Below are 26,064 nucleotides of genomic sequence, written 5' to 3'. Positions count from 1 at the left end.
AGAATGGATGAATGAAAGGATGGATTTAATTGTGAGCAGGGATGGGAAGGATGGAGGGTTGAAAGGATGGGATGGATTTAGTTGTGATTAGGGGTGGGAAGGATCGAGGGATGAACGGATGGGATGTATTTAGTTGTGAGCAGAGGTGGGAAGGATGAAAGGATGGGATGGATTTAGTTGTGAGCAGGGGATGGAGGGATGGGCTGGATTTAGTTGTGAGCGGGGGGTGGGAAGGATGGAGGGATGAAAGGATGGGATGGATTTAGTTGCGAGCAGGGGATGGAGGGATGGGCTGGATTTAGTTGTGAGCGGGGGTGTGAAGGATGGAGGGATGAACGGATGGGATGGATTTAGTTGTGAGCAGGGGTGGTAAGGATGAAAGGATGGGATGGATTTGGTTGTGAGCAGGGGTGGTAAGAATGAAAGGATGGGATGGATGGATGTTGTTGTGAGCAGGGGTGGGAGGGATGGATGGATGAGAGGATGGGATGGATTTAGTTGTGAGCAGGGGTCGGAGGGATGAGAGGGTGGATTTAGTTGTGTGCAGGGGTGGGAAGGATGGAGGGATGAAAGGATGGGATGGATTTAGTTGTGGACAGGAGTGGGAAGGATGGAGGGATGAAAGGATGGGATGGATTTAGTTGCGAGCAGGGGTGGTAAGGATGAAAGGATGGGATGGATTTAGTTGTGAGCAGGGGTGGGAGGGATGGATGGATGAAAGGATGGGATGGATTTAGTTGTGAGCGGGGGTGGAAAGGATGGATGAATGAAAGGATGGGATGGATTTAGTTGTGAGCGGGGGTGGGAAGGATGGAGGGATGAAATGATGCCGTGGATTTAGCCGTGAGCAGGGGTGGGAAGGATGGAGGGTTGAAAGGATGGATTTAGTTGTGAATAGGGGTGGGAAGGATCGAGGGATGAACGGATGGGATGGATTTAGTTGTGAGCAGGGGATGGAGGGATGGGATGGATTTAGTTGTGGACAGGAGTGGGAAGGATGGAGGGATGAAAGGATGGGATGGATTTAATTGTGAGCAGGGATGGAGGGATGAAATGATGCCGTGGATTTAGTCGTGAGCAGGGGTGGGAAGGATGGAGGGTTGAAAGGATGGGATGGATTTAGTTGTGATTAGGGGTGGGAAGGATCGAGGGATGAACGGATGGGATGGATTTAGTTGTGAGCAGAGGTGGGAAGGATGGAGGGATGAAAGGATGGGATGGATTTAGTTGTGAGCAGGGGATGGAGTGATGGGATGGATTTAGTTGTGAGCGGGGGTGGAAAGGATGGAGGAATGAAAGGATGGGGTGGATGTAGTTGTGAGCAGGGTTGGGAAGGATGGAAGGATGAAAGGATGGGATTATTTAGTTGTGAGCAGGGGTGGTAAGGATGGAGGGATGAAAGGATGGGATTGATTTAGTTGTGAGCATGAGCGAGAAGGATGGAGGGATGAACGGATTTAGTTGTGGGCAGGGTTGGTAAGAATGAAAGGATGCGATGGATTTAGTTGTGAGCAGGGGTGTGAAGGATGGAGGGATGAAAGGATGGGATGATGTAGTTGTGAGCAGGGGTGGTAAGGATGAAAGGATGGGATGGATGTTGTTGTGAGCAGGGTTGGGAAGGATGGATGGATGAAAGGATGGGATGGATTTAGTTGTCAGCAGGGGTGGTAAGGATGGAGGGATGAAAGGATGGGATGATTTAGTTGTGAGCAGGGGTGGTAAGGATGAAAGGATGGGATGGATTTGGTTGTGAGCAGGGGTGGTAAGAATGAAAGGATGGGATGGATGTTGTTGTGAGCAGGGGTGGGAGGGATGGATGGATGAGAGGATGGGATGGATTTAGTTGTGAGCAGGGGTCGGAGGGATGAGAGGGTGGATTTAGTTGTGTGCAGGGGTGGGAAGGATGGAGGGATGAAAGTATGGGATGGATTTAGTTGTGGACAGGAGTGGGAAGGATGGAGGGATGAACGGATTTAGTTGTGGGCAGGGTTGGTAAGAATGAAAGGATGCGATGGATTTAGTTGTGAGCAGGGGTGGTAAGGATGGAGGGATGAAGGATGGGATGGATTTAGTTGTGGACAGGACTGGAAAGGATGGAGGGATGATAGGATGGGATGGATTTAGTTGTGAGCAGGGGTGGGAAGGATGAAAGGATGCGATGGAGTTATTTGTGAGCAGGGGTGTGAAGGATGGAGGGAAGAAAGAATGGGATGATTTAGTTGTGAGCAGGGGTGGGAGGGATGGATGGATGTATGGATGGGATGGATTTAGTTGTGAGCGGGGGTGGAAAGAATGGATGAATGAAAGGATGGATTTAATTGTGAGCAGGGATGGGAAGGATGGAGGGTTGAAAGGATGGGATGTATTTAGTTGTGATTAGGGGTGGGAAGGATCGAGGGATGAACGGATGGGATGTATTTAGTTGTGAGCAGAGGTGGGAAGGATGAAAGGATGGGATGGATTTAGTTGTGAGCAGGGGATGGAGGGATGGGCTGGATTTAGTTGTGAGCGGGGGTGGGAAGGATGGAGGGATGAAAGGATGGGATGGATTTAGTTGCGAGCAGGGGATGGAGGGATGGGCTGGATTTAGTTGTGAGCGGGGGTGTGAAGGATGGAGGGATGAACGGATGGGATGGATTTAGTTGTGAGCAGGAGTGTGAAGGATGGAGGGATGAAAGGATGGGATGGATTTAGTTGTGAGCAGGGGATGGAGGGATGGGATGGATTTAGTTGTGAGCGGGGGTGGAAAGGATGGAGGAATGAAAGGATGGGGTGGATGTAGTTGTGAGCAGGGTTGGGAAGGATGGATGGATGAAAGGATGGGATGGATTTAGTTGTGAGCAGGGGTGTGAAGGATGGAGGGATGAAAGGATAGGATGGATTTAGTTGTCAGCAGGGGTGGTAAGGATGGAGGGATGAAAGGATGGGATGATTTAGTTGTGAGCAGGGGTGGTAAGGATGAAAGGATGGGATGGATTTGGTTGTGAGCAGGGGTGGTAAGAATGAAAGGATGGGATGGATGTTGTTGTGAGCAGGGGTGGGAGGGGTGGATGGATGAGAGGATGGGAAGGATTTAGTTGTGAGCAGGGGTCGGAGGGATGAGAGGGTGGATTTAGTTGTGTGCAGGGGTGGGAAGGATGGAGGGATGAAAGGATGGGATGGATTTAGTTGTGGACAGGAGTGGGAAGGATGGAGGGATGAAAGGATGGGATGGATTTAGTTGCGAGCAGGGGTGGTAAGGATGAAAGGATGGGATGGATGTTGTTGTGAGCAGGGGTGGGAGGGATGGATGGATTTAGTTGTGAGCGGGGTGGAAAGGATGGAGGGATGAAAGGATGGGATGGATTTAATTGTGAGCGGGGATGGAGGGATGAAATGATGCCGTGGATTTAGTCGTGAGCAGGGGTGGGAAGGATGGAGGGTTGAAAGGATGGGATGGATTTAGTTGTGATTAGGGGTGGGAAGGATCGAGGGATGAACGGATGGGATGGATTTAGTTGTGAGCAGAGGTGGGAAGAATGAAAGAATGGGATGGATTTAGTTGTGAGCAGGGGTGGGAAGGATGGAGGGATGAAAGGATGGGATGGATTTAGTTGTGAGCAGGGGATGGAGTGATGGGATGGATTTAGTTGTGAGCGGGGGTGGAAAGGATGGAGGAATGAAAGGATGGGGTGGATGTAGTTGTGAGCAGGGTTGGGAAGGATGGAAGGATGAAAGGATGGGATTATTTAGTTGTGAGCAGGGGTGGTAAGGATGGAGGGATGAAAGGATGGGATTGATTTAGTTGTGAGCATGAGCGAGAAGGATGGAGGGATGAACGGATTTAGTTGTGGGCAGGGTTGGTAAGAATGAAAGGATGCGATGGATTTAGTTGTGAGCAGGGGTGTGAAGGATGGAGGGATGAAAGGATGGGATGATTTAGTTGTGAGCAGGGGTGGTAAGGATGAAAGGATGGGATGGATGTTGTTGTGAGCAGGGTTGGGAAGGATGGATAGATGAAAGGATGGGATGGATTTAGTTGTCAGCAGGGGTGGTAAGGATGGAGGGATGAAAGGATGGGATGATTTAGTTGTGAGCAGGGGTGGTAAGGATGAAAGGATGGGATGGATTTGGTTGTGAGCAGGGGTGGTAAGAATGAAAGGATGGGATGGATGTTGTTGTGAGCAGGGGTGGGAGGGATGGATGGATGAGAGGATGGGATGGATTTAGTTGTGAGCAGGGGTCGGAGGGATGAGAGGGTGGATTTAGTTGTGTGCAGGGGTGGGAAGGATGGAGGGATGAAAGGATGGGATGGATTTAGTTGTGGACAGGAGTGGGAAGGATGGAGGGATGAAAGGATGGGATGGATTTAGTTGCGAGCAGGGGTGGTAAGGATGAAAGGATGGGATGGATTTAGTTGTGAGCAGGGGTGGGAGGGATGGATGGATGAAAGGATGGGATGGATTTAGTTGTGAGCGGGGGTGGAAAGGATGGATGAATGAAAGGATGGGATGGATTTAGTTGTGAGCGGGGGTGGGAAGGATGGAGGGATGAAATGATGCCGTGGATTTAGTCGTGAGCAGGGGTGGGAAGGATGGAGGGTTGAAAGGATGGATTTAGTTGTGATTAGGGGTGGGAAGGATCGAGGGATGAACGGATGGGATGGATTTAGTTGTGAGCAGGGGATGGAGGGATGGGATGGATTTAGTTGTGAGCGGGGTGGAAAGGATGGAGGGATGAAAGGATGGGATGGATTTAATTGTGAGCAGGGATGGAGGGATGAAATGATGCCGTGGATTTAGTCGTGAGCAGGGGTGGGAAGGATGGAGGGTTGAAAGGATGGGATGGATTTAGTTGTGATTAGGGGTGGGAAGGATCGAGGGATGAACGGATGGGATGGATTTAGTTGTGAGCAGAGGTGGGAAGAATGAAAGAATGGGATGGATTTAGTTGTGAGCAGGGGTGGGAAGGATGGAGGGATGAAAGGATGGGATGGATTTAGTTGTGAGCAGGGGATGGAGTGATGGGATGGATTTAGTTGTGAGCGGGGGTGGAAAGGATGGAGGAATGAAAGGATGGGGTGGATGTAGTTGTGAGCAGGGTTGGGAAGGATGGAAGGATGAAAGGATGGGATTATTTAGTTGTGAGCAGGGGTGGTAAGGATGGAGGGATGAAAGGATGGGATGATTTAGTTGTGAGCAGGGGTGGTAAGGATGAAAGGATGGGATGGATGTTGTTGTGAGCAGGGGTGGGAGGGATGAGAGGGTGGATTTAGTTGTGAGCAGGGGTGGGAGGGATGGAGGGATGAAAGGATGGGATGGATTTAGTTGTGGACAGGAGTGGGAAGGATGGAGGGATGAAAGAATGGATTTAGTTGTGAGCAGGTGTGGGAAGGATGGAGGGATGATAGGATGGGATGGATTTAGTTGTGAGCAGGGTCGGAGGGATGAGAGGGTGGATTTAGTTGTGAGCAGGGGTGGGAGGGATGGAGGGATGAAAGGATGGGATGGATTTAGTTGTGGACAGGAGTGGGAAGGATGGAGGGATGAAAGAATGGATTTAGTTGTGAGCAGGTGTGGGAAGGATGGAGGGATGATAGGATGGGATGGATTTAGTTGTGAGCAGGGGTGGTAAGGATGAAAGGATGGGATGGATGTTGTTGTGAGCAGGGGTGGGAGGGATGGATGGATGAAAGGATGGGATGGATTTAGTTGTGAGCAGGGGTGGGAAGGATGGAGGGATGAAAGGATGGGATGGATTTAGTTGTGAGCAGGGGATGGAGGGATGGGATGGATTTAGTTGTGAGCGGGGTGGAAAGGATGGAGGGATGAAAGGATGGGATGGATTTAATTGTGAGCAGGGATGGGAAGGATGGAGGGATGAAATGATGCCGTGGATTTAGTCGTGAGCAGGGGTGGGAAGGATGGAGGGTTGAAAGGATGGGATGGATTTAGTTGTGATTAGGGGTGGGAAGGAACGAGGGATGAACGGATGGGATGGATTTAGTTGTGAACAGAGGTGGGAAGGATGGAGGGATGAAAGGATGGGATGGATTTAGTTGTGAGCAGGGGTGGGAAGGATGGAGGGATGAAAGGATGGGATGGATTTAGTTGTGAGCAGAGGTGGGAAGGATGAAAGAATGGGATGGATTTAGTTGTGAGCAGGGTTGGTACGAATGGAGGAATGAAAGGATGGGATGGATTTAGTTGTGAGCAGGGGTGGGAAGGATGGAGGGATGAACGGATGGGATGGATTTAGTTGTGAGCAGGGGTGGGAAGGATGAAAGGATGGGATGGATTTGGTTGTGAGCAGGGGTGGTAAGAATGAAAGGATGGGATGGATGTAGTTGTGAGCAGGGGTGGGAAGGATGGATGGGTGGATTTAGTTGTGAGCAGGGGTGGAAAGGATGGAGGGATGAAAGGATGGGATGGATTTAGTTGTGAGCAGGGGATGGAGGGATGGGATGGATTTAGTTGTGAGCGGGGGTGGAAAGGATGGAGGAATGAAAGGATGGGGTGGATGTAGTTGTGAGCAGGGTTGGGAAGGATGGATGGATGAAAGGATCGGATTATTTAGTTGTGAGCAGGGGTGGGAAGGATGGAGGGATGAAACGATGGGATGGATTAAGTTGTGAACGGGTGGGAAGGATGGAGGGATGGGATGGATTTAGTTGTGAGCAGGGGTGGGAAGGATGGAGGGATGAAAGGATGGGATGGATTTAGTTGTGAGCAGGGGTGGGAACGATGGAGGGATGAAAGGATGGGATGGATTTAGTTGTTAGCAAAGTTGGGAAGGATGAAAGGATGCGATGGATTTAGTCATGAGCAGGGGTGGTAAGGATCGAGGGATGAAAGGATGCGATGGATTTAGTTGTGAGCAGGGGTGGGAAGGATGGAGGGATGAAAGGATGGGATGGATGTTGTTGTGAGCAGGGGTGGGAGGGATGGAGGGATGAAAGGATGGGATGGATTTAGTTGTGGACAGGAGTGGGAAGGATGGAGGGATGAAAGAATGGATTTAGTTGTGAGCAGGTGTGGGAAGGATGGAGGGATGAACGGATGGGATGGATTTAGTTGTGAGCAGGGTTGGTAAGAATGAAAGAATGGGATGGATTTAGTTGTGAGCAGGGTCGGAGGGATGAGAGGGTGGATTTAGTTGTGAGCAGGGGTGGGAAGGATGGAGGGATGAAAGAATGGATTTAGTTGTGAGCAGGTGTGGGAAGGATGGAGGGATGATAGGATGCGACGGAGTTAGTTGTGAGCAGGGGTGTGAAAGATGGAGGGAAGAAAGAATGGGATGGATGAAGTTGGGAGCAGGGGTGGGAAGGATCGAGGAATGAGAGGATGGATTTAGTTGGGAGCAGGGGTGGGAAGGATGAAAGGATGCGATTTGATTGTGTTGTGAGCAGGGATGGGAAGGATGGAGGAATTAAAGAATGGGATGGATTTAGTTTTTGAGCAGGGTTGGTAAGAATGAGAAGATGGGATGGATTTAGTTGTGAGCAGAGGTGGTAAGAATAAAAGGATGGGATGGATTTAGTTGTGAGCAGGGGTGGGACGGATAGAGGGATAGAGATTTGATAAACTGTTTGCTTTTATCAGCTCGTTTTTGTTTGGCTTTGATCATGTCACAGGTAATATTTCATTCTGTTATAGCCATCAGGACCAGGCCAGGTGGCTGTTTGGTGTGTGTCCAACACCACAGGACTAGAAAACCTCACACACACAGTGTGTCCTCTCAGCTCTTCCGTCCTGAGACAGGGGGCACGGGTAAACATCATTAAGCCTACTGAATTTTTGTAAAACTGAGAGACAATATTTTGATCTGATTCTGCCCTTCCCCCAGGTGACAGTGTTGATGTCATTCACAGTGTTTGAGCCAACCTGTTTGAGAGAAAGACTGGCTTTAAATGTGTTTGTTACTAGGTGAGTCACCATTTCCACGGATAGAACTTAACCAGTGATGGGGGGGGGGAAATTAAGTTATTTTCTATTTTACTCTATTCCATTCATCTATCTAATCAGAATTTGTAGATCATAATTTGTGTCATGGTAAACGTGTATTCATTCTTCTGTCCTACAGTGATAATGAAGGACAGGGCACCCTTCAGGATAACTATGCAAGTGCCTCTGTCAATGTCAAACTTCCTATCAATATTGTTGTGAAAGGGTGGGTGCATACAATTTCCTCTTCAGACAAAGTTTCAATATGACAATAGTGACTGAGTCAGGATAAATGATCTTTACTTATTATATTTCAGGGGAGACTCCTCCCAATACATAACTTTCCCAGACAACAAGCTTCTGGAGCACATATACATGGTAGGAATAAATCCTACTGTACATGGTACTGCTGCCTACTGGTTCTGTATACATGTCTGTCTCTATCTGTTAGTATTTCAATTACACGTTATATCTCCCCATGTCCTATCTCCATCTCTGAGGTGGAGAATTTTGGAGATGTGGCAGCACCGGTCAATGTAACATTTGTGATTCCAGTGGAGTTGGACTCTGGTTACCTGTGGAATGTGTCTCTTCCTCAAACAGTGAGTGCAGCCTGGGTCCTTTTCATTAGGGTATACCTTTTTGACATTGTCAGCGAAAAATGGGTTTTTCGTATTGGGCAAGTTTAGATAGTACCTTCGTGTTTCACTCACTTGAAGCATTTACTTTTGTTTTGTGCCTGGTCTGTAGCAGACACAGGTCATCTGACAGCATCTAAAATAGTCAAGCAGCACTTTCCTCAGTCAATCAGCATGAAGTACCAGTGGCAGGATATGGTATTTGGTTAGTTACATATGTCTTCTGGCATTATACGTGTTCTTATTTTTGTGTGCACGTCTGTGTTTGTGCCAAAGGATAACAGCAGAGGAAAGTGTGAGAGGAAGGAGGTATTCTCTAAACAGGAAAAAAACACTCTGTTTTATCAGGTGAGATAGACCTCTAAAAGAGGCATAAACTCAATAGAAACATGGGTGTTTCTCTAATCACTTGTCATTACAAGTACAGTCATTTCTACTCTAACTCTTCTGATTGGGTCTACCACAGCACTGTAGTGGGGTCATCTGTCATCTGGTTGGCTGCACCATAGGACTGTCATCCAACAATCAACCAACCATCTTCAAGTTTGTTGGGAATATCAGTAGAAACTCAGAGGTAAGGATAATCGTAACTTCATACATACGTTTCATATTGTTGAATAATGTATGTAAGCACATGTTTTGTATGGGCTAGATGAGGCAGCCATATATAGATTGCTCTGGTATGGGTCCATGTCAAGCAGATGAGGGGCTAGATTCTATCAGATCCGTGTCAGACGGCACCCGCATAGCGGTTGTTTCGGCAGTGTCAAATCAAAGCAAACTTTATTTGTCACATGCCCCTAACTCAACAAGTGTAGACCTTACCGTGAAATGCTTACATACAAGACCTTAACCAACAGTGCAGTTCAAGAAGAGTTAAGAAAATATTTACCAAATAAACTAAAGTAAAAAATAAAATAAAAAGTAACATAACAATAACAAGGCTATATACAGGGCGTACCGGTACCGAGTCAGTGTGCGGGGGTACAGGTTTGAGGTCATTTGTACATGTAGGTAGGGGTGAAGTGACTATGCATAGATAATAAACAGCGAGAAGCAGCAGTGTACAAAACAAAGTCTTATGGCTAGGGGACAGAAGCTCTGAAGGAGCTTTTTGGTCCAAGACGTGGCACTCCGGTACTGCTTCCCGTGCGGTAGCAGAGAAAAGGGTCTATGACTCTATGACTCTGACAATTTTATGGGCTTTCCTCTGACACCACCTATTATATAGGTCCTGGATGGCAAGAAGCTTGGCCCCAGTGATGTACTGGGCCGTATGCACTACCCTCTGTAACGCCTTACGGTTAGATGCCGAGCCGTTGCCAACCCAGGCGGTGATGCAACCGGTCAGGATGTTCTCGATGGTGCAGCTGTAGAACTTTTTGAGGATCTGGGGATCCATGCCAAATAATTTCAGTCTCCTGAGGGGGAAAAGGTTTTGTCGTGCCCTTTGTCTTGGTGTTTTTGGACCATGATAGATCATTGGTGATGTGGACACCAAGGAACTTGAAACTCTCGACCCGCTCCACTACAGCCCAGTTGATGTTAATGGGGGTCTGTTCGACCTGCATTCTCCTGTAGTCCACAGGACACTCCCTGTGTCGTCAGCAAACTTAATGATGGTGTTGGAGTCATGTTTGGCAATGCAGTCGTGGGTGAACAGGGATTACAGGAGGGGACTACGTACACACCCCTGAGGGGCCCCTCACCCCCGAGGGGCCCCTTACCACCTGGGTGCCACCCACCAGGAAGTCCAGGATACATTTGCAGAGGGAGGTGTTCAGTCCCATGGTCCTTAGCTTAGTGATGAGCTTTGAGGGCACTATGGTGTTGAATGCTGAGCTGTAGTCAATGAACAGCATTCTCACATAAAGTTGAAGTCGGAAGTTTACATACACTTACAGTATATCACAAAAGTGAGTAAACCCCTCACATTTTTGTCAATATTTGAGTATATATTTTCACGTGACAACACTGAAGAAATGACACGTTGCTACAATGTAAAGTAGTGAGTGTACAGCTTGTATAACATTGTAAATTTGCTGTCCCCTCAAAATAACTCAACACACAGCCATTAATGTCTAAACCGCTGGCAACAAAAGTGAGTACACCCCTAAGTGAAAATTTCAAAATTGGGCCCAAAGTGTCAATATTTTGTGTGGCCACCATCATTTTCCAACACTGCCTTAACCCTCTTGGGCATGGAGTTCACCAGAGCTTCACAGGTTGCCACTGGAGTCCTCTTCCACTGTTAGAGACCTTGCACTCCTCCACCTTCCGTTTGAGGATGCCCCACAGATGCTCAATAGGGTTTAGGTCTGGAGACATGCTTGGCCAGTCATCACCTTTACCCTCAGCTTCTTTAGCAAGGTAGTGGTCGTCTTGGAGTTGTGTTTGGGGTCGTTTTCATGTTGGAATACTGCCCTGCGGCTCAGTCTCCAAAGGGAGGGGATAATGCTCTGCTTCAGTATGTCACAGTTGGCATTCATGGTTCCCTCAATGAACTGTAGCTCCCCAGTGCCGGCAGCACTCATGCAGCCCCAGACCATGACACTCCCACCACCATGCATGACTGTAGGCAAGACACACTTGTCTTTGTACTCCTCACCTGGTTGCCACCACACACGCTTGACACCATCTGAACCAAATAAGTTTATCTTGGTCTCATCAGACCACAGGACATGGTTCCAGTAATCCATGTCCTTAGTCTGCTTGTCTTCAGCAAACTGTTTGCAGGCTTTCTTGTGTATCATCTTTAGAAGAGGATTCCTTCTGGGACGACAGCCATGCAGACCAATTTGATGCAGTGTACGGCGTATGGTCTGAGCACTGACAGGCTGACGCTGAGCACGTGCACTCAACTTCTTTGGTCGACCATGGCGAGGCCTGTTCTGAGTGGAACCGCTGTATGGTCTTGGCCACCTTGCTGCAGCTCTGTTTCAGGGTCTTGGCAATCTTCTTATAGCCCAGGCCATCTTTATGTAGAGCAATAATACTTTTTTTCAGATCCTCAGAGAGTTCTTTGCCATGAGGTGCCATGTTGAACTTCCAGTGACCAGTCAGTATGAGGGAGTGTGAGAGCAATGACACCAAATTTAACACACCTGCTCCCCATTCACACCTGAGACCTTGTAACACTAACGAATCATATGACACCGGGGAGGGAAAATGGCTAATTGGGCCCAATTTGGACATTTTCACTTAGAGGTGTACTCACTTTTGTTGCCAGCAGTTTAGACATTAATGGCTGTGTGTTGAGTTATTTTGAAGGGACAGCAAATTTACACTGTTATACAAGCTGTACACTCACTACCTTTACATTGTAGCAAAGTGTAATTTCTTCAGTGTTGTCACATGAAAAGATATACTCAAATATTTACAAAAATGTGAGGGGTTTATTCACTTTTGTGTTATACTGTAGGTTGGAGTCATTAAAACCTTTCAACCATGGAAAACGGCTGTGAGAATTTTTCTACAATATCCACATGTTGACACCCTTACGATCTATGACTGTCTAGCTGGCTGGGTTTAGTATATTTACTGGCCCATACCAGTGACAAACCTAACTATGTTATCAACATATGGCAGAATACAAACAAAATCTAGCTCACTTATTTTGCCAGCAAGAAAGAAATAGCCACATTCATTCAGAAACGGGGGAAGAGAATAGCTAGCCATTGCAAGAAACATTTACAATCCCATTGAGCAAAATCCACAATCCACCCCTCCAAATAAAGCCTGGCTCTGGGACTTCTCAGAAATAGGTGCTACACTCCCTTTAAAGGTCATTTCTGATTGTGCCAATGTAACCGATATGAAATGGCTAGCTAGTTAGCGGTGGTGCGCGCTAATAGGTGACGTCACTCGCTCTGAGACCTGAAGTAGTTGTTCCCCTTGCTCTGCAAGGGCCGTGGCTTTTGTGGCGCGATGGGTAACGATGCTTCGTGGGTGACTGTTGTCTGTGTGCAGAGGGTCCCTGGTTCGGGCGAGGAGAGGGACGGAAGCTATACTGTTACACCAACATATGCAGCATTTACCATGAATGCGATCTCCGCTATCGCAGGATCATTGCCTTTAAATTCCTATCGTGCTATAGCGATGAACTGCGGCGATACGGATTGAATCGAGCCCTACACTTTCTATCGCCATTTTGAACTTCTAACATGGTAGGGCTAATATGGAATGGAGTGCTTTGTGAAACACGAGCAGCCGCTCACCTATTTGTCAGCTTCTACCGCAGTTCCACCTCCAACACAGCCAAAATGCCAACGCGGGTTAGCGCTCCATCTGATTGAATCGAGGCCGAGATTCACGTTATGAGTTGTTGTGGTTCAGTTTCAGTAGTGTTGTTTGTTTCCCAGGGTTCAGCGGTGCAGGTGGAGGTGGTCAGTTGGGGGTCGCTGTCCTTCGACCAGAGTGTCTACTCCCAGTACCCTGCCTTTGGTTCTCAGAGTGTGAAGGTGAGCCAATCATTTCAGATGCTCTCTAAGGGCTCTATTCCATCAGATCCTCTTTAGCTCACATCTGCATAGTGGTTGTTTTGGTGGTTGGAACTGCGTTGCCATTGGTTGCATGGAGTCGCGTTAAGAGGAATCCCATGCAGTCTTGTTTACAAGTTCAAAAATTGGAATGTAAGATGTAATCTACACCTCGATTAGGCTGATAGAAATTCATATTATTTTGTTTCATGATTTTCAATTTGAGCACATTATTTCTAATGTGCTTCATGACAATGATCTTTCTCATTTCTTCCACTGACTCTTCTAGATTCTGTCCATTCTGGAGACAACTCCTGAATCCCACACTGCTCTCATTGCTTCTATCAGTGTTGTGTTTTCACTGTTGCTACTGATGATAATCTCTGGGTTTCTCTACAAGGTGAGACACTCCTCTAACCCTAAATTCTAACATAACCCTAGCCTCATGCCCGCATCCCAGTTCAACCCCAACCGCAACCACAATCCTAACCCTGTCTGGTTCAGTGGTTCTGGAGTGGGGAGGAGGGAGTGGGAGGTGACACCCTATTCCCTCCCATGATGTCTGTCTGTACGAACAACATTATGTATACATCATACAACCATATAAATATTTATTGACTAAAGACTATTTCTTTTTTCTCAGAAGGGTTTTTTCAAGAGCAGAAGAATTGCCTCTGGTGGTGTTGATTATAGTCCAGCTGTTCCTGGTCGGACTGCAGCCCCTGATGATGACCATGGTCTGACCGCTGATATTACCTCACTGGGGGAGAACACCCTGTAGCCCAGTGGCGGTCAGTGCCGTTTAAGTTGAGGGAGGAAGATATTTTTCATGCGCATGGCCTTATTTCTATTACAGCATATTGGATGTCAGTCATTCATATTCCATTCACCCAGTCCAATGTAACATTAGATAGGTTTAGGCTACTACATGATACTAGAATTTCCCTGTACACATCATGAGGGTTCTACAACCTAGCCTATGAATGAAAGTTTACAACGTAGGTGCACACAGGTCAAGAGACACATTTGAAGTGACAGACTGTGACACATGGACAGATAGTGACACCTTACACACTCTTGCCTTCATCTAGCTGATACAAGGTATAGTCATTAGTCCAACATTTGCAAACAAAAGTTTCTAATGGACAAATTCAAGTATTTTTATCCCCGTTTTGTTCCGTTTAAGAAACGTGTTTCAACAGAAATGAATGAATACACCCCTGATCACGCGTAAACACAGTTCACTTTCATAGCAGCCACGTTGTATTCCTTCTCGCATCCATGCACTCTCCTCCTCTCACCTCTTCCCTTCACTTGTGGGCTCCAATGCACATCAACTGTATGTGACCAGATGAAAATAGCTTTCCAAGCCAAACCGCTACACACAGCCTATAGAACTAACGTGTTAGTAAACCCGCTACAATCATGCAGTAACGTTAGTGTACAGTCAGTCATTTTTAAACATTTAACCTTTTATTTAACTAGGCAAGTCACTAAAGAACAAATTCTTATTTACAATGACAGCCTACTTGTAAAGCCCCCCCCCGGCCAACTCCTCCCCTAACCCAATCGCGGCCAATACTCCCGATACAGCCCGGGATTGAACCTGGGTCTGTAGTGATGCCTCTAGCACTGTAATGCAGTGCCTTAGACCGCTGCGCCACTCGGGAGGCCATAAGCCATTACACCGGTGGGCCTTGGTGGCAATAAATTAGTAATACCATAAGCTTACCTTGACTTGGAAGAGTTCAGGTGTTGTGTTGGAAAGTCATAGCCAGCTAATAGCCTCTTAAGGATCAGACCCTTTTTTTCACATTTTCGCCTAAAATGACATACCCAAATCTAACTGCCTGTAGCTCAGAACCTGAAGCAAGGACATGCATATTTTTGATACTATTTGAAAAGAAACACTTTGAAATTTGTGGAAATGTGAAATTAATGTAGGAGAATATAACACAATATATCTGCTAAAAGATAATACAAAGAAAGAAAAAACGTGTTTAAAAATATATATATATATAAAAATATATTTTTAATCAGTTTTACACTGATCCAATGGACCATTGCATTACTGTTCAAAATGTTGTATCAAGTCTGCCCAAATGTGCCTAATTGGTTTATTGATACATTTTCAAGTTCATAACTGTGCACTCTCCTCAAACAATAGCATGGTATTATTTCACTGTAACAGCTATTGTAAATTGGACAGTGCAGTTAGATTAACAATAATTTAAGCTTTCTACCCATATAAAACATGTATATGTCCTGGGAAAGGTTCTTGTTACTTACAATGTCTTGCTAATCACATTAGCGCATGTTAGCTCAACTGGCATGGGGGGCGATCCTGTAGAGGCTCTAGCTAACATAGCATCCCTCTGTTTGAGCAGGGTGTTTCAGTAGGCTAAACTAGCTAGCTGCATTTGCTAGCTAAGTAAGTGAAACTGAAAGTGAATTTTATTTATTTATTTTTTAGCCCTTTTTCGTGGTATCCAATTGTTTAGTAGCTACTATCTTGTCTCATCGCTACAACTCCTGTACGGGCTCGGGAGAGACGAAGGTTGAAAGTCATGCGTCCTCCGATACACAACCCAACCGATATATAACCGCACTGCTTCTTAACACAGCGCCATCCAACCCGGAAGCCAGCCGCACCAATGTGTCGGAGGAAACACCGTGCACCTGGCAACCTTGGTTAGCGCGCACTGCGCCCAGCCTGCCACGGGAGTCGCTGGTGCGCGATGAGACAAGGATTTCCCTACCGGGCGAAGCTAGGCCAATTGTGCGTCGCCCCACGGACCTCCCGGTCGCGGCCAGTTACGACAGAGCCTGGGCGCGAACCCAGAGTCTCTGGTGGCACAGCTGGCGCTGCAGTACAGCGCCCTTCACCACTGTGCCACCCGGGAGGCCAGAAAGTGAATTTTGGGGGGGGAAATCTCTCTCTTTCTCTTTTGCTTCTCCTTCATTTCGGAAGATATACATTTGTTAAAATCTGGTAAACTATTGTCTTTCGCTCTATTTGAGTCAACCACTCACCACATTTTATGCACTGCAGTGCTAGCTAGCTGTAGCTTATGCTTTCAGTACTATATTAATTATCGGATCCTTTGATTGGGCGGATAACATGTCAGTTCATGTTGCAAGAGCTCTTGCAGGCTGCTGGACGTCCTCTGGAAGTTTTCATAATTACTGGAAGGGGTTGAGAACCATGAGCCTCTTAGGTTTTGTATTGAAGTCAATGTACCCAGAGTAAGACTGAAGCTAGCTGTCCTCCGGCTACACCATGGTTCTACCCTATAGAGTGCTGTTCTGGTTACTGTAGACCTTCTTTGCAAAATAGTGTTTTAATCAATTATTTGGTGACGTGGTTATATTTAGTATAGTTTTATCTAAAGGATACATTTTTAAATATTTTATCAAATTCACTGAGGAGGATGGTCCTCCCCTTCCTCCTCTGAGGAGCCTCCACTGCTTTAGCTGTATTCTGGGCTGACCCACCCAGCCACCTTAGCCTTTCTGATACCTCTGTCATTATGATTCTCTCCCGAAGTGTGCACTCACACTCATACATCTCGAAGTGTGCACATATTTAAAAGGAATGGATTGGTATGAGGAATATGGTGGAAAACTGTTTTTTGCCTGTTTTGCATGTTATTTTGGCATTAATATGTGTCACAGATCAGTTTGCAAACAATGTCAAATAAAAATAATATTGAGTGAATAAAGCTGCATACAAACATGGTCTCTTTTTTGCTTTATTTCAGCTTAGCTCAATGCTTTCTGTAGTGATCGGGCAGCTAGCGGAAAATATGGAGCGTAATATTCTCTAGTTGCGCTGTGATTGGTTCAGTGTTCTGTCACTCATGGAGAAACTATGTGACCGCAAAATCTACGGGTAGAGCTCGAAAATTCAAGCCCCTTACGTGCTGCCATAGAGTTACATTAGAAGTGCCCATCCAAGAAGGCTCAAGGTCATTGGCCACAGGTAAAAATTACGTAAAATACCGTTATGTCTACCGTAGCTTTGATTGGACTGATCATGTCAGCATCATACATTGGGCTCCTGAGTGGTGCAACGGTTTAAGGCACTCAGTGCTAGAGGCGTTACTACAGACCCTGGTTCATTTCCAGGGTGTATCACAACCAGCTGTTATTGGGAGTCCCACTGGGCGATGCACAATTGGCCCAGCGTCGTTCCGGATTATGGTTTGGCCATCATTGTAAATAAGAATTTGTTCTTAACTGACTTGCCTTGTTACATAAAGAAAATACTTTCAAAATCGTAGCAATCAAGCTAGACAAGCAGTCATCGTCGTCAATCTAAAGGCAAATCTTTTTGATCCTTGACATATGAAGAGAAATTGAGATAAAACGTATCGGTGCTCATCGGCCATAAATGCGCCACTGCAGCCCCTGGTTTGATCCCAGGCTGTGTTACAGCCGGCTGTGACCGGGAGACCCATGAGGCGGTGCACAATTGGCCCAGCGTCGTCCAGGTTAGGGGACGGTTTGGCCAGCCGGGATGTCCTTGTCTCATCGTGCTCTAGCAAGTCCTTGTGGCGGCAAAGGAACCTGAAAGCTGACTTCAGTTGTTACTTCGACAGTGTTTCCTCCGACACGTTAGTGCAGCTGGCTTCCGGGTTAACGGAAAATAAGGAAAATAATTTTGATAATAATCATCCAACGCGGAATTCCAAGTTGAGATTTTTCTAGAGCCCACAAGGACTGCTGCGCCACCTTCCTGCTCAAGGGAGCACAGCACAAGGTGAGTCCAATAAATTGTAATATCCCTCATAACTTAACTACTGTTCTGACTTGATGGTGCACATGTAGCCTATAACATGTTTAGAGAAATGTAATCATAGAATATTACGAGAACTTTCATTTTCTGTTTATATGCCCCCTTTATTTGTCCAAAGGCTCTGACTTGGTGTACTGGGAGAATACTGCAAGAACATCCCATGAATTCTGTCACTATACATTTCAAAAGTGCTGAACAAATAGTTTTGACTACATCCATACTAGCTCGCTCAAGAATGTCTTAAACGAAATTACGGATTTCCTCTTATTTTCTCGTAGGTTCCCTTATGCAATAGTTTGTACGGCTCAATTGTCAGTAGAAACCACATTTGTTTAAGCAAGTCAGCCATATCAGCTATGTTTAAAAAAAAAAGGCAGTATGAACTGTTTTGCTGCCAGACAAGGCTCCGCTGATAGCCAGGTGTAGCAGTGGTAAGGATTCACTCCATGATGCTGAAAAGAAAGCTATGCTGTTGGGACAGCTGTATGTAGGCCCTAACAGTTTGTGGGCACCGTTTCTCACAGTTATAGTGAAATTAATGTATTGTGGAGTGGCTTTGCTGGCATGCAACACCTATCTGAAATCCTTTGTGAAGAGCCACAGCCGTCACAGTAGCGAGCTTCACAGAACTGAAGCAGAGGCATTCCTTTTGTGGACAATATTAAGTTATACTTTTTATGATACAATGTCTTTCATATACTGTACAATTCCTTTCATCCATTTCTTTGTTAGAAGTCCTAAGGTTTATCTTACAGCATGTAATGAAAATATAAAACAATATGACCAAACAAGTTCTTCCTTTATTATCATCAATGCTACATTCATTTTGACATTAACATGATTGAAGAAGTAGCCACAAGCCAATCTTTATTGATTACGGTACATATTCAGCAACACGACATACCGGTACGACCATTAAATACATTTTAGAAATAGACCTGCAACCCCTGGGAAAGGCAATTGGAATATCAGGCACTAGAGTTGTTTGTTGGTGGTTGAGTGTGCTGCACCACTATTCCTGCCGGCTTGTCAAAATAGACTTTCACAAACAGGCTGTCCCCAAAAATATTTACGTAAAACCGTGAGTTACACACACTCAAACTCGGAGTATAATCCTTTCCAATCCTTGTCATATGAAGACAAATGTAGAATACATGAAACAGTAGGGAACAAATGATCACCGTGCACAAACGAGTGAAAAAAATAATAATCAAGAACAACAACCACCCGAGCCACTGCCTGTTCACACCGCTATCATCCAGAAGGCGAGGTCAGTACAGGTGTATCAAAGCTGGGACCGAGAGACTGAAAAACAGCTTCTATCTCAAGGCCATCAGACTGTTAAACAGCCACCACTAACATTGAGTGGCTGCTGCCAGCATACTGACTCATCTCTAGCCACTTTAATAATTAAAAAATTGGATGTAATGTATCACTAGTCACTTTAAAAAAATGCCACTTTATAGGTTTTCATACCCTACATTACTCATCTCATATGTATATACTGTATTCTATACCATCTACTGCATCTTGCCTATGCCGTTCGGCCATCACTCATCCATATATTTATATGTACATATTCTTCTTCATTCCTTTACACTTGTGTGAGAAATTTTAGATTACTTGTTCGATATTACTGCACAGTCGGAACTAGAAGCAGAAGCATTTCACTACACTCGCATTAACATCTGCTAACCATGTGTATGTGACCAATAAGATTTGATTTGAAAACAGAAGGGCAGATGGTTGATTGCACAGAATGTGACACCTGACCACAATATTAAAGGTCAACTGTCAAAGGACATTAGAACATACAACAAATAACTAGTAGGGGAGAGACCATGGGTGACTCTGAAATGGCACCCTATTTTCCCTTGCATGCCATTTCAGACGGAGGCCATTTGTGAGTGCAGCACACGCAACTCTGTACATATCAGGTTATTAACAGGTAGAGAGAATTGTCACAATGAACACAAAATGATGCATCCAAAGATCCCAGATACAAGGCTGATGTCACTATACTTCCTAAAACTGTCCTTACTCAGAATTGTCCCAAACAGTCTCAGCCACCCAGAACCAAATCTCAACTTCATACATAAACCTTCAACAAAGTAACTTGGTCTCTCCCCACAGCTTAGTCATTTGATAAAATGCCACCATGCACATATGGTTAGTTCCAAATGAGATCCTGGACAGATAAAGACTACAGAACATATTATTTAAAAAGGCCATAAATATAGTAAAAGTAAAACAGACTTTACATTCAGTAAATCAACAGTCAGAACCATGTAATTGATCCGCTTGGCTTGTGATGCATTGTGACGTTGAGGCTTGAAGAATTACTTTTTTTTTGCAGTGGGTCTTTGAGACAATGGGAGAATCTCAATTGCATACTACTTGCATCCTCTCTCCTCGCCTCCTTCAAGAAACCCAAAGTTATCTCCTCTGACCTTCTCCAATGGGTTTTGAGAAAGAGGCGAGGACATGAGAAGTATGCAGTGGAGATTCTCCCATAGAAGAGCCCATTCTCACCCTTTTCACATTATCGTGCCAACCCAAACCGTACTGGCTCAGATTTTGGTTACACATTTTCCTTTCTAGCGTGGTTTCAGCCAGTACAGTACAGCTTGGATTGATTCAGTAGTGTGAAAAGGACCTCTCTCTCTCAGGGAGTAGTATGTTTCTGTCAGTGTTATAAATGTTCTATGAGTTGGTTTAGAATCCCAGAGGGTGAGGAGCGACGATGCCTCCATTCTCCACTACAGCAGCAGATATGGCCTTCATGTTCTTAAAGACCTGGGTGGTGGAACTAGACTTCAGGTCCTTGACGTTCTTCATGATCCTGTCATAGGCCTGGTGGTAGAGGGGGAGGGGGGGGCAGAGATGAGACTTGTGTGTGCACACTGTACATACACAATAAAGTGTCAATAAATAGTTTGTGAACCCTTTGGAAATACCTAATTTCCGCATACATTGGTCATAGGGGCGGCAAGTAGCCTAGTGGTTAGAGCGTAGGACTAGTAAACGAAAGGTTGTAAGATCGAATCCCCGAGCTGACAGGGTAAAAATATGTTCTGCCCATGAACAAGGCAGTTACCATAGGCCAATGGTGGCATTAAATAGGCCAACCGGGAACCCATTGTTCCCCGGTAGGCCTTCATTGAAAACAAGAATTTGATCTTAACTGACTTGCCTAGTTAAATTAAACAAATTGATAATATTTTCTTTATTTGGCCAGTTGAGAACAAGTTCTCATTTACAACTGTGACCTGGCCAAGATAAAGCAAAGCAGTGCAACAAAAACAGAGTTACACATGGGATAAACAAACGTACAGTTAAAAACAATAGAAAAATCTGTATACAGTGTGTGCAAATGGAGTAAGGAGGTACGGCAATAAATAGGCCAATAGTGGCGAAGTAATTCAAATTTAGCATTAACACTGGAGTGATAGAAGTGCAAGTAGAAATACTGGTGTGCAAAAGAGCAAAAAAAAGTAAATAAAAACAATATGGGGATGAAGTAGGTAGTTGGATGGGCTATTTACAGATGGGCTGTGTACAGCTGCAGCGATTGGTAAGCTGCTCCAATAGATGCTTAAATAGTTAGTGAATGAGATATAGGTCTCCAACTTCAGCCATTTTTGCAATTCGTTCCAGTCATTGGCAGCAGAGAACGGGAAGGAAAGGCAGCCAAAGATGTGTGGCTTTGGGGATGGCCAGTGAGATGTACCTGCTGGAGCACGTGCTACGGGTGGGTGTTATGTAGACCAGTAAACTGAGATAAGGCAGTTCTTTACCTAGCAAAGACTTATTTATAGATGACCTGGAGCCAGTATGTTTGGCGACAAATATGTAGCGAGTGCCAGCCGATGAGAGCATACAGATCGCAGTGGTGGATGGTATATGGGGCTTTGGTGACAAAACGGATGGCACTGATCGACTGCATCCAGTTTGCTGAGTAGAGTGTTGGAGGCTATTTTGTAAATGACATCGCCAAAGTCGAGGATCGGTAGGATAGTCAGTTTTACGAGGATATGTTTGGCAGCGTGAGGAAGGAGGCTTTGTTGCGAATTAGGAAGCCGATTCTAGATTTAATTTTGGATTGTAGATGTTTAATGTGAGTCTGGAGAGTTTACGGTTTAACCAGACACCTAGGTATTTGTAGTTGTCCACATATTCTAAGTCAGAACCTTCCAGAGTAGTGATGCTAGTCGGGCGGGCAGGGGAGGGCAGCGATCGGTTGAAGAAGGCCAGCATCCCGGAGTCGCCGCTTCACTGTTGACGTTGAGACTGGTACGTGTTTTGCCGGTACCATTTAATGAAGCTGCCAGTTGAGGACTTGTGAGGCGTATGTTTCTCAAACTAGGCACTCATGTACTTGTCCTCTTCACCGCTACGCCACCAAATTTTGCAGTGGGAGCGAGACACTCTGGCTTGTAGACCTCTCCAGGTCTCGCACTCAATGTGACATTTGGTGGAGGATCGATGATGATGATCTGGGGGTGCTTCAGCAAGGCTGGAATTGGGCAGATTTATCTTTGCTTCCTTCTGCTCTGCCAATGTTCCCCAACTCTGAGGATTGGTTTTTCCAACAGGACAATGCTCCATGCCACACAGCCAGGTCAATCATGGTGTGGATGGAGGACCACCAGATCAAGACCATGTCATGGCCAGCCAAATCTCAAGACCTGAACCCCATTGAAAACCTCTGGAATGTGATCAAGAGGAAGATGGATGGTCACAGGCCGAGCTGCTTGAATTTTTGTGGCCTAAAGTCACCCAACATCAATGTGAAAGACTGGTGTAGAGCGTGCCAAGACACATGAAAGCTGTGATTGAAAATCAGGGTTATTCCACCAAATATTGATTGCTGAACTCTTCCTAAGTTAAAACATTAGTATTATATTGTTTAAAAATGAATATTAAATTATTTTCTTTGCATTATTCGAGGTCTGACACACTGGATCTTCTTTGTTATTTTAACCAGTTGTCATTTTCTGCAAATAAATTCCCTAAATTACAATATTTCTATTTGGAATTTGGGAGAAATGTTGTCAGTAGTTTATAGAATAAAACAAAAATGTTCATTTTACCCAAACACTATAAATAGTAAAACTAGAGAAATTGATCATTTTGCAGTGGTCTCTTAATTTATTCCAGAGGTGTGTGTGTGTGGGTGTGTGTGTGTGTGTGTGTGTGTGTGTGTGTGTGAGTGAGAGACACTTGCCTCGATACACCAGGTTTCACACAGGATCTTCTCATGCTGGGCAGAGGCATGACCCTGGCTCAGAGAGCGGGAAGCCCTGAAAGAGAAGGAGAGAGGGAGATCTCATTCCAATTCATGCTTTCATCTTTTTCACAGAATATAGCATGTTACACAAATGTAAACCTATATTTCTACTGGGGTCGTTCCAAGCCATAACACCCACCATCTCATATTGTTCTGAAATAGTTTCTGTAGTTAGAAACAGATAAGATTAGCATTCCTGCAACAACATTTCTGAGAATCTAAGCTAATTGATTCAATCCAAATTGCCCATTTTAATTTATAGGATTCATATAATGTATTGTTTAGTCATCCTGGGGAATTTTATATTTGTTTTTCGGAGAAAAACTGTTCGGAGAAATCTGTCATTGAAGTTTAGGTTTAATTCCCATCCTACATCCTGATATTACCAGGTTATGACGTCTAGATGGTTCTGTTCCCCCCTCAATGTTAACAGGATAGTTTACTCAAATTACAAAACAACATATTGGTTTCCTTAGTCTATGGACAAGGTATGACAGCAACCCAAGCTTTGGTGATGTTTTCCTGGCCACTGTTTCAAATGCTAACATTTTAGCACTTGTGGCACAAATCCAATAAAAGTCAATGGTTTATATTAGCATTTCCCGCTTCATATACAAATCATCTAAGTAGCATAATTTAGTTACTTTAGGAGGATTTGAACACGAATCGTAACAATGCTAATATATGTACCATTGACTCGCATTAGATTTGTACCACAAATGCTAAAAAGCTATAATTTGAAATAGTTTCCAACAACCAAAGCATGGGTCACCGTCATACACTATGCAGCGCATTCAAAAAGTATTTAGACCCCTTCACTTTTTCCACATTTTGTTACATTACAGCCTTAATCTAAAATGAGTAAATTAGTAACTCATCTACACACAATATCCCATTATGACAAAGCAAAAACATTTTTTTAGAAATGCCTATTTACATAAGTACTTAGACCCTTTGAGCTCAGATGCATCATGTTTTCATTGATCATCCTTGAAAGCCCAACATCAGTGCCGACCTCAATAATGCTCTTGTGGCTGAATAGTTTTTTTACATTTTCACCTTTATTTAACCAGGTAGGCCAGTTGAGAACAAGTTCTCATTTACAATTGCAACCTGGCCAAGATAAAGCAAAGCAGTTCGACACATACAACAACCCAGAGTTACACATTGAGTAAAACAAACATACAGTCAATAATACAGTAGAAAAATAAGTCTATATACAATGTGAGCAAGTGATGTGAGATAAGGGAGGTAAAGGCAAAAAAGGCCATGGTGGCGAAGTAAATACAATAAGGCAAGTAAAACACTGGAATGGTTGATTTGCAGTGGAAGAATGTGCAAAGTAGAGATAGAAATAATGGGGTGCAAAGGAGCAAAATAAATAAATACAGTAGGGAAAGAGGTAGTTGTTTGGGCTAAATTATAGATGGGTAATGTACAGGTGCAGTAATCTGTGAGCTGCTCTGACAGCTGGTGCCTAAAGCTAGTGAGGGAGATAAGCGTTTCCAGTTTGAGATTTTTGTAGTTCGTTCCAGTCATTGGCAGCAGAGAACTAGAAGGAGAGGTGGCCAAAGGAAGAATTGGTTTTGGAGGTGACCAGAGAGATATACCTGCTGGAGCGCGTACTACAGGTGGGTGCTGCTATGGTGACCAGCGAGCTGAGATAAGGGGGGACTTTACCTAGCAGGGTCTGGTAGATGACATGGAGCCAGTGGGTTTGGCGACGAGTATGAAGCGAGGGCCAGCCGTTACAATACGGGTCGAAACCGTTACAGTACGGGTCGCAGTGTGGGTAGTATATGGGGCTTTGGTGACTAAATGGATAGCACTGTGATAGACTGCATCCAATTTATTGAGTAGGGTATTGGAGGCTATTTTGTAAATGACGTCGCCGAAGTCGAGGATCGGTAGGATGGTCAGTTTTACAAGGGTATGTTTGGCAGCATGAGTGAAGGATGCTTTGTTGCGAAATAGGAAGCCAAGTCTAGATTTAACTTTGGATTGGAGATGTTAGACTGTAAACTCTCCTTCGACTCACCAGACACCTAGGTATTTGTAGTTGTCCACATATTCTAAGTCAGAGACGTCCAGAGTAGTGATGTTGGACAGGCGGGCAGATGCAGGCAGCGATCGGATGAAGAGCATGCATTTAGTTTTACTTGTATTCAAAAGCAATTGGAGGCCACGGAAGGAGAGTTGTATGGCATTGAAGCTCGCTTGGAGGGTTGTTAACAGTGTCCAAAGAAGGGCCAGAAGTATACAGAATGGTGTCGTCTGCGTAGAGATGGATCAGAGACTCGCCAGCAGCAACAGCGACATCATTGATGTATACAGAGAAGAGTCGGTCCAAGAATTGAACCCTGTGGCACCCCCATAGAGACTGCCAGAGGCCCGGACAGCAGACCCTCCGATTTGACACACTGAACTCTATCAGAGAAGTAGTTGGTGAACCAGGCGAGGCAATCATTTGAGAAACCAAGGCTGTAGAGTCTGCCGATGAGGATGTGGTGATTGACAGAGTCGAAAGCCCTGGCCAGGTCAATGAATACGGCTGCACAGTATTGTTTCTTATCGATGGCGGTTAAGATATTGTTTAGGACCTTGAGTGTGGCTGAGGTGCACCCATGACCAGCTCTGAAACCAGATTGCATAGCGGATGGTGGGATTTGAAATGGTCGGTAATCTGTTTGTTGACTTGGCTTTCGAAGACCTTAGAAAAGGCAGGGTAGGATAGATATAGGTCTGTAGCAGTTTGTGTCTAGAGTGTCCCCCCCCCCCTTTGAAGAGGGGGATGACTGCAGCTGCTTTCCAATCTATGGGAATCTCAGACGACACGAAAGTGAGGTTGAACAGGCTAGTAATAGGGGTGGCAACAATTTCAGCAGATCATTTTAGAAGGGTCTAGATTGTCTAGCCCGGCTGATTTGTAGGGGTCCAG

The 26,064-nt window shown here is 45.2% G+C and overlaps 2 protein-coding genes across 5 annotated transcripts in view; one reads left to right on the top strand and one right to left on the bottom strand.

The window, feature by feature from the left end:
* Positions 1–16,767, top strand: part of LOC109864416 (integrin alpha-X) — a 73,103-nt gene extending 56,336 nt beyond the window's left edge. For 3 of the 4 annotated variants that reach the window (XM_020452193.2, XM_031797894.1, XM_020452196.2), the window contains 10 exons: positions 7,635–7,748; positions 7,825–7,904; positions 8,062–8,148; positions 8,240–8,300; positions 8,423–8,524; positions 8,837–8,908; positions 9,027–9,134; positions 12,922–13,020; positions 13,328–13,438; positions 13,682–16,767. In XM_020452193.2, the coding sequence (XP_020307782.1) occupies positions 7,635–7,748; positions 7,825–7,904; positions 8,062–8,148; positions 8,240–8,300; positions 8,423–8,524; positions 8,837–8,908; positions 9,027–9,134; positions 12,922–13,020; positions 13,328–13,438; positions 13,682–13,819 (972 nt within the window). In that variant the 3' untranslated portion in view covers positions 13,820–16,767. The remainder of the gene's footprint in view (positions 1–7,634; positions 7,749–7,824; positions 7,905–8,061; positions 8,149–8,239; positions 8,301–8,422; positions 8,525–8,836; positions 8,909–9,026; positions 9,135–12,921; positions 13,021–13,327; positions 13,439–13,681) is intronic. The other variant, XM_020452195.2, reaches the window with a different exon arrangement.
* A 1,849-nt stretch (positions 16,768–18,616) lies between these two features.
* The window catches only part of acadvl (acyl-CoA dehydrogenase very long chain), a 35,981-nt gene continuing 28,533 nt past the window's right edge, over positions 18,617–26,064 (bottom strand). Inside the window, exons 19-20 of the mRNA XM_020452192.2 lie at positions 23,064–23,139; positions 18,617–20,689 (exon numbers count right to left, since the gene is read on the bottom strand). Of these exons, the coding sequence (XP_020307781.1) occupies positions 20,552–20,689; positions 23,064–23,139 (214 nt within the window). The 3' untranslated portion in view covers positions 18,617–20,551. The remainder of the gene's footprint in view (positions 20,690–23,063; positions 23,140–26,064) is intronic.

Source organism: Oncorhynchus kisutch, linkage group LG19 (assembly GCF_002021735.2).
Source record: "Oncorhynchus kisutch isolate 150728-3 linkage group LG19, Okis_V2, whole genome shotgun sequence".
NCBI lineage: Eukaryota > Metazoa > Chordata > Actinopteri > Salmoniformes > Salmonidae > Oncorhynchus > Oncorhynchus kisutch.
This window is presented reverse-complemented; position numbering and strand designations above follow the sequence as displayed.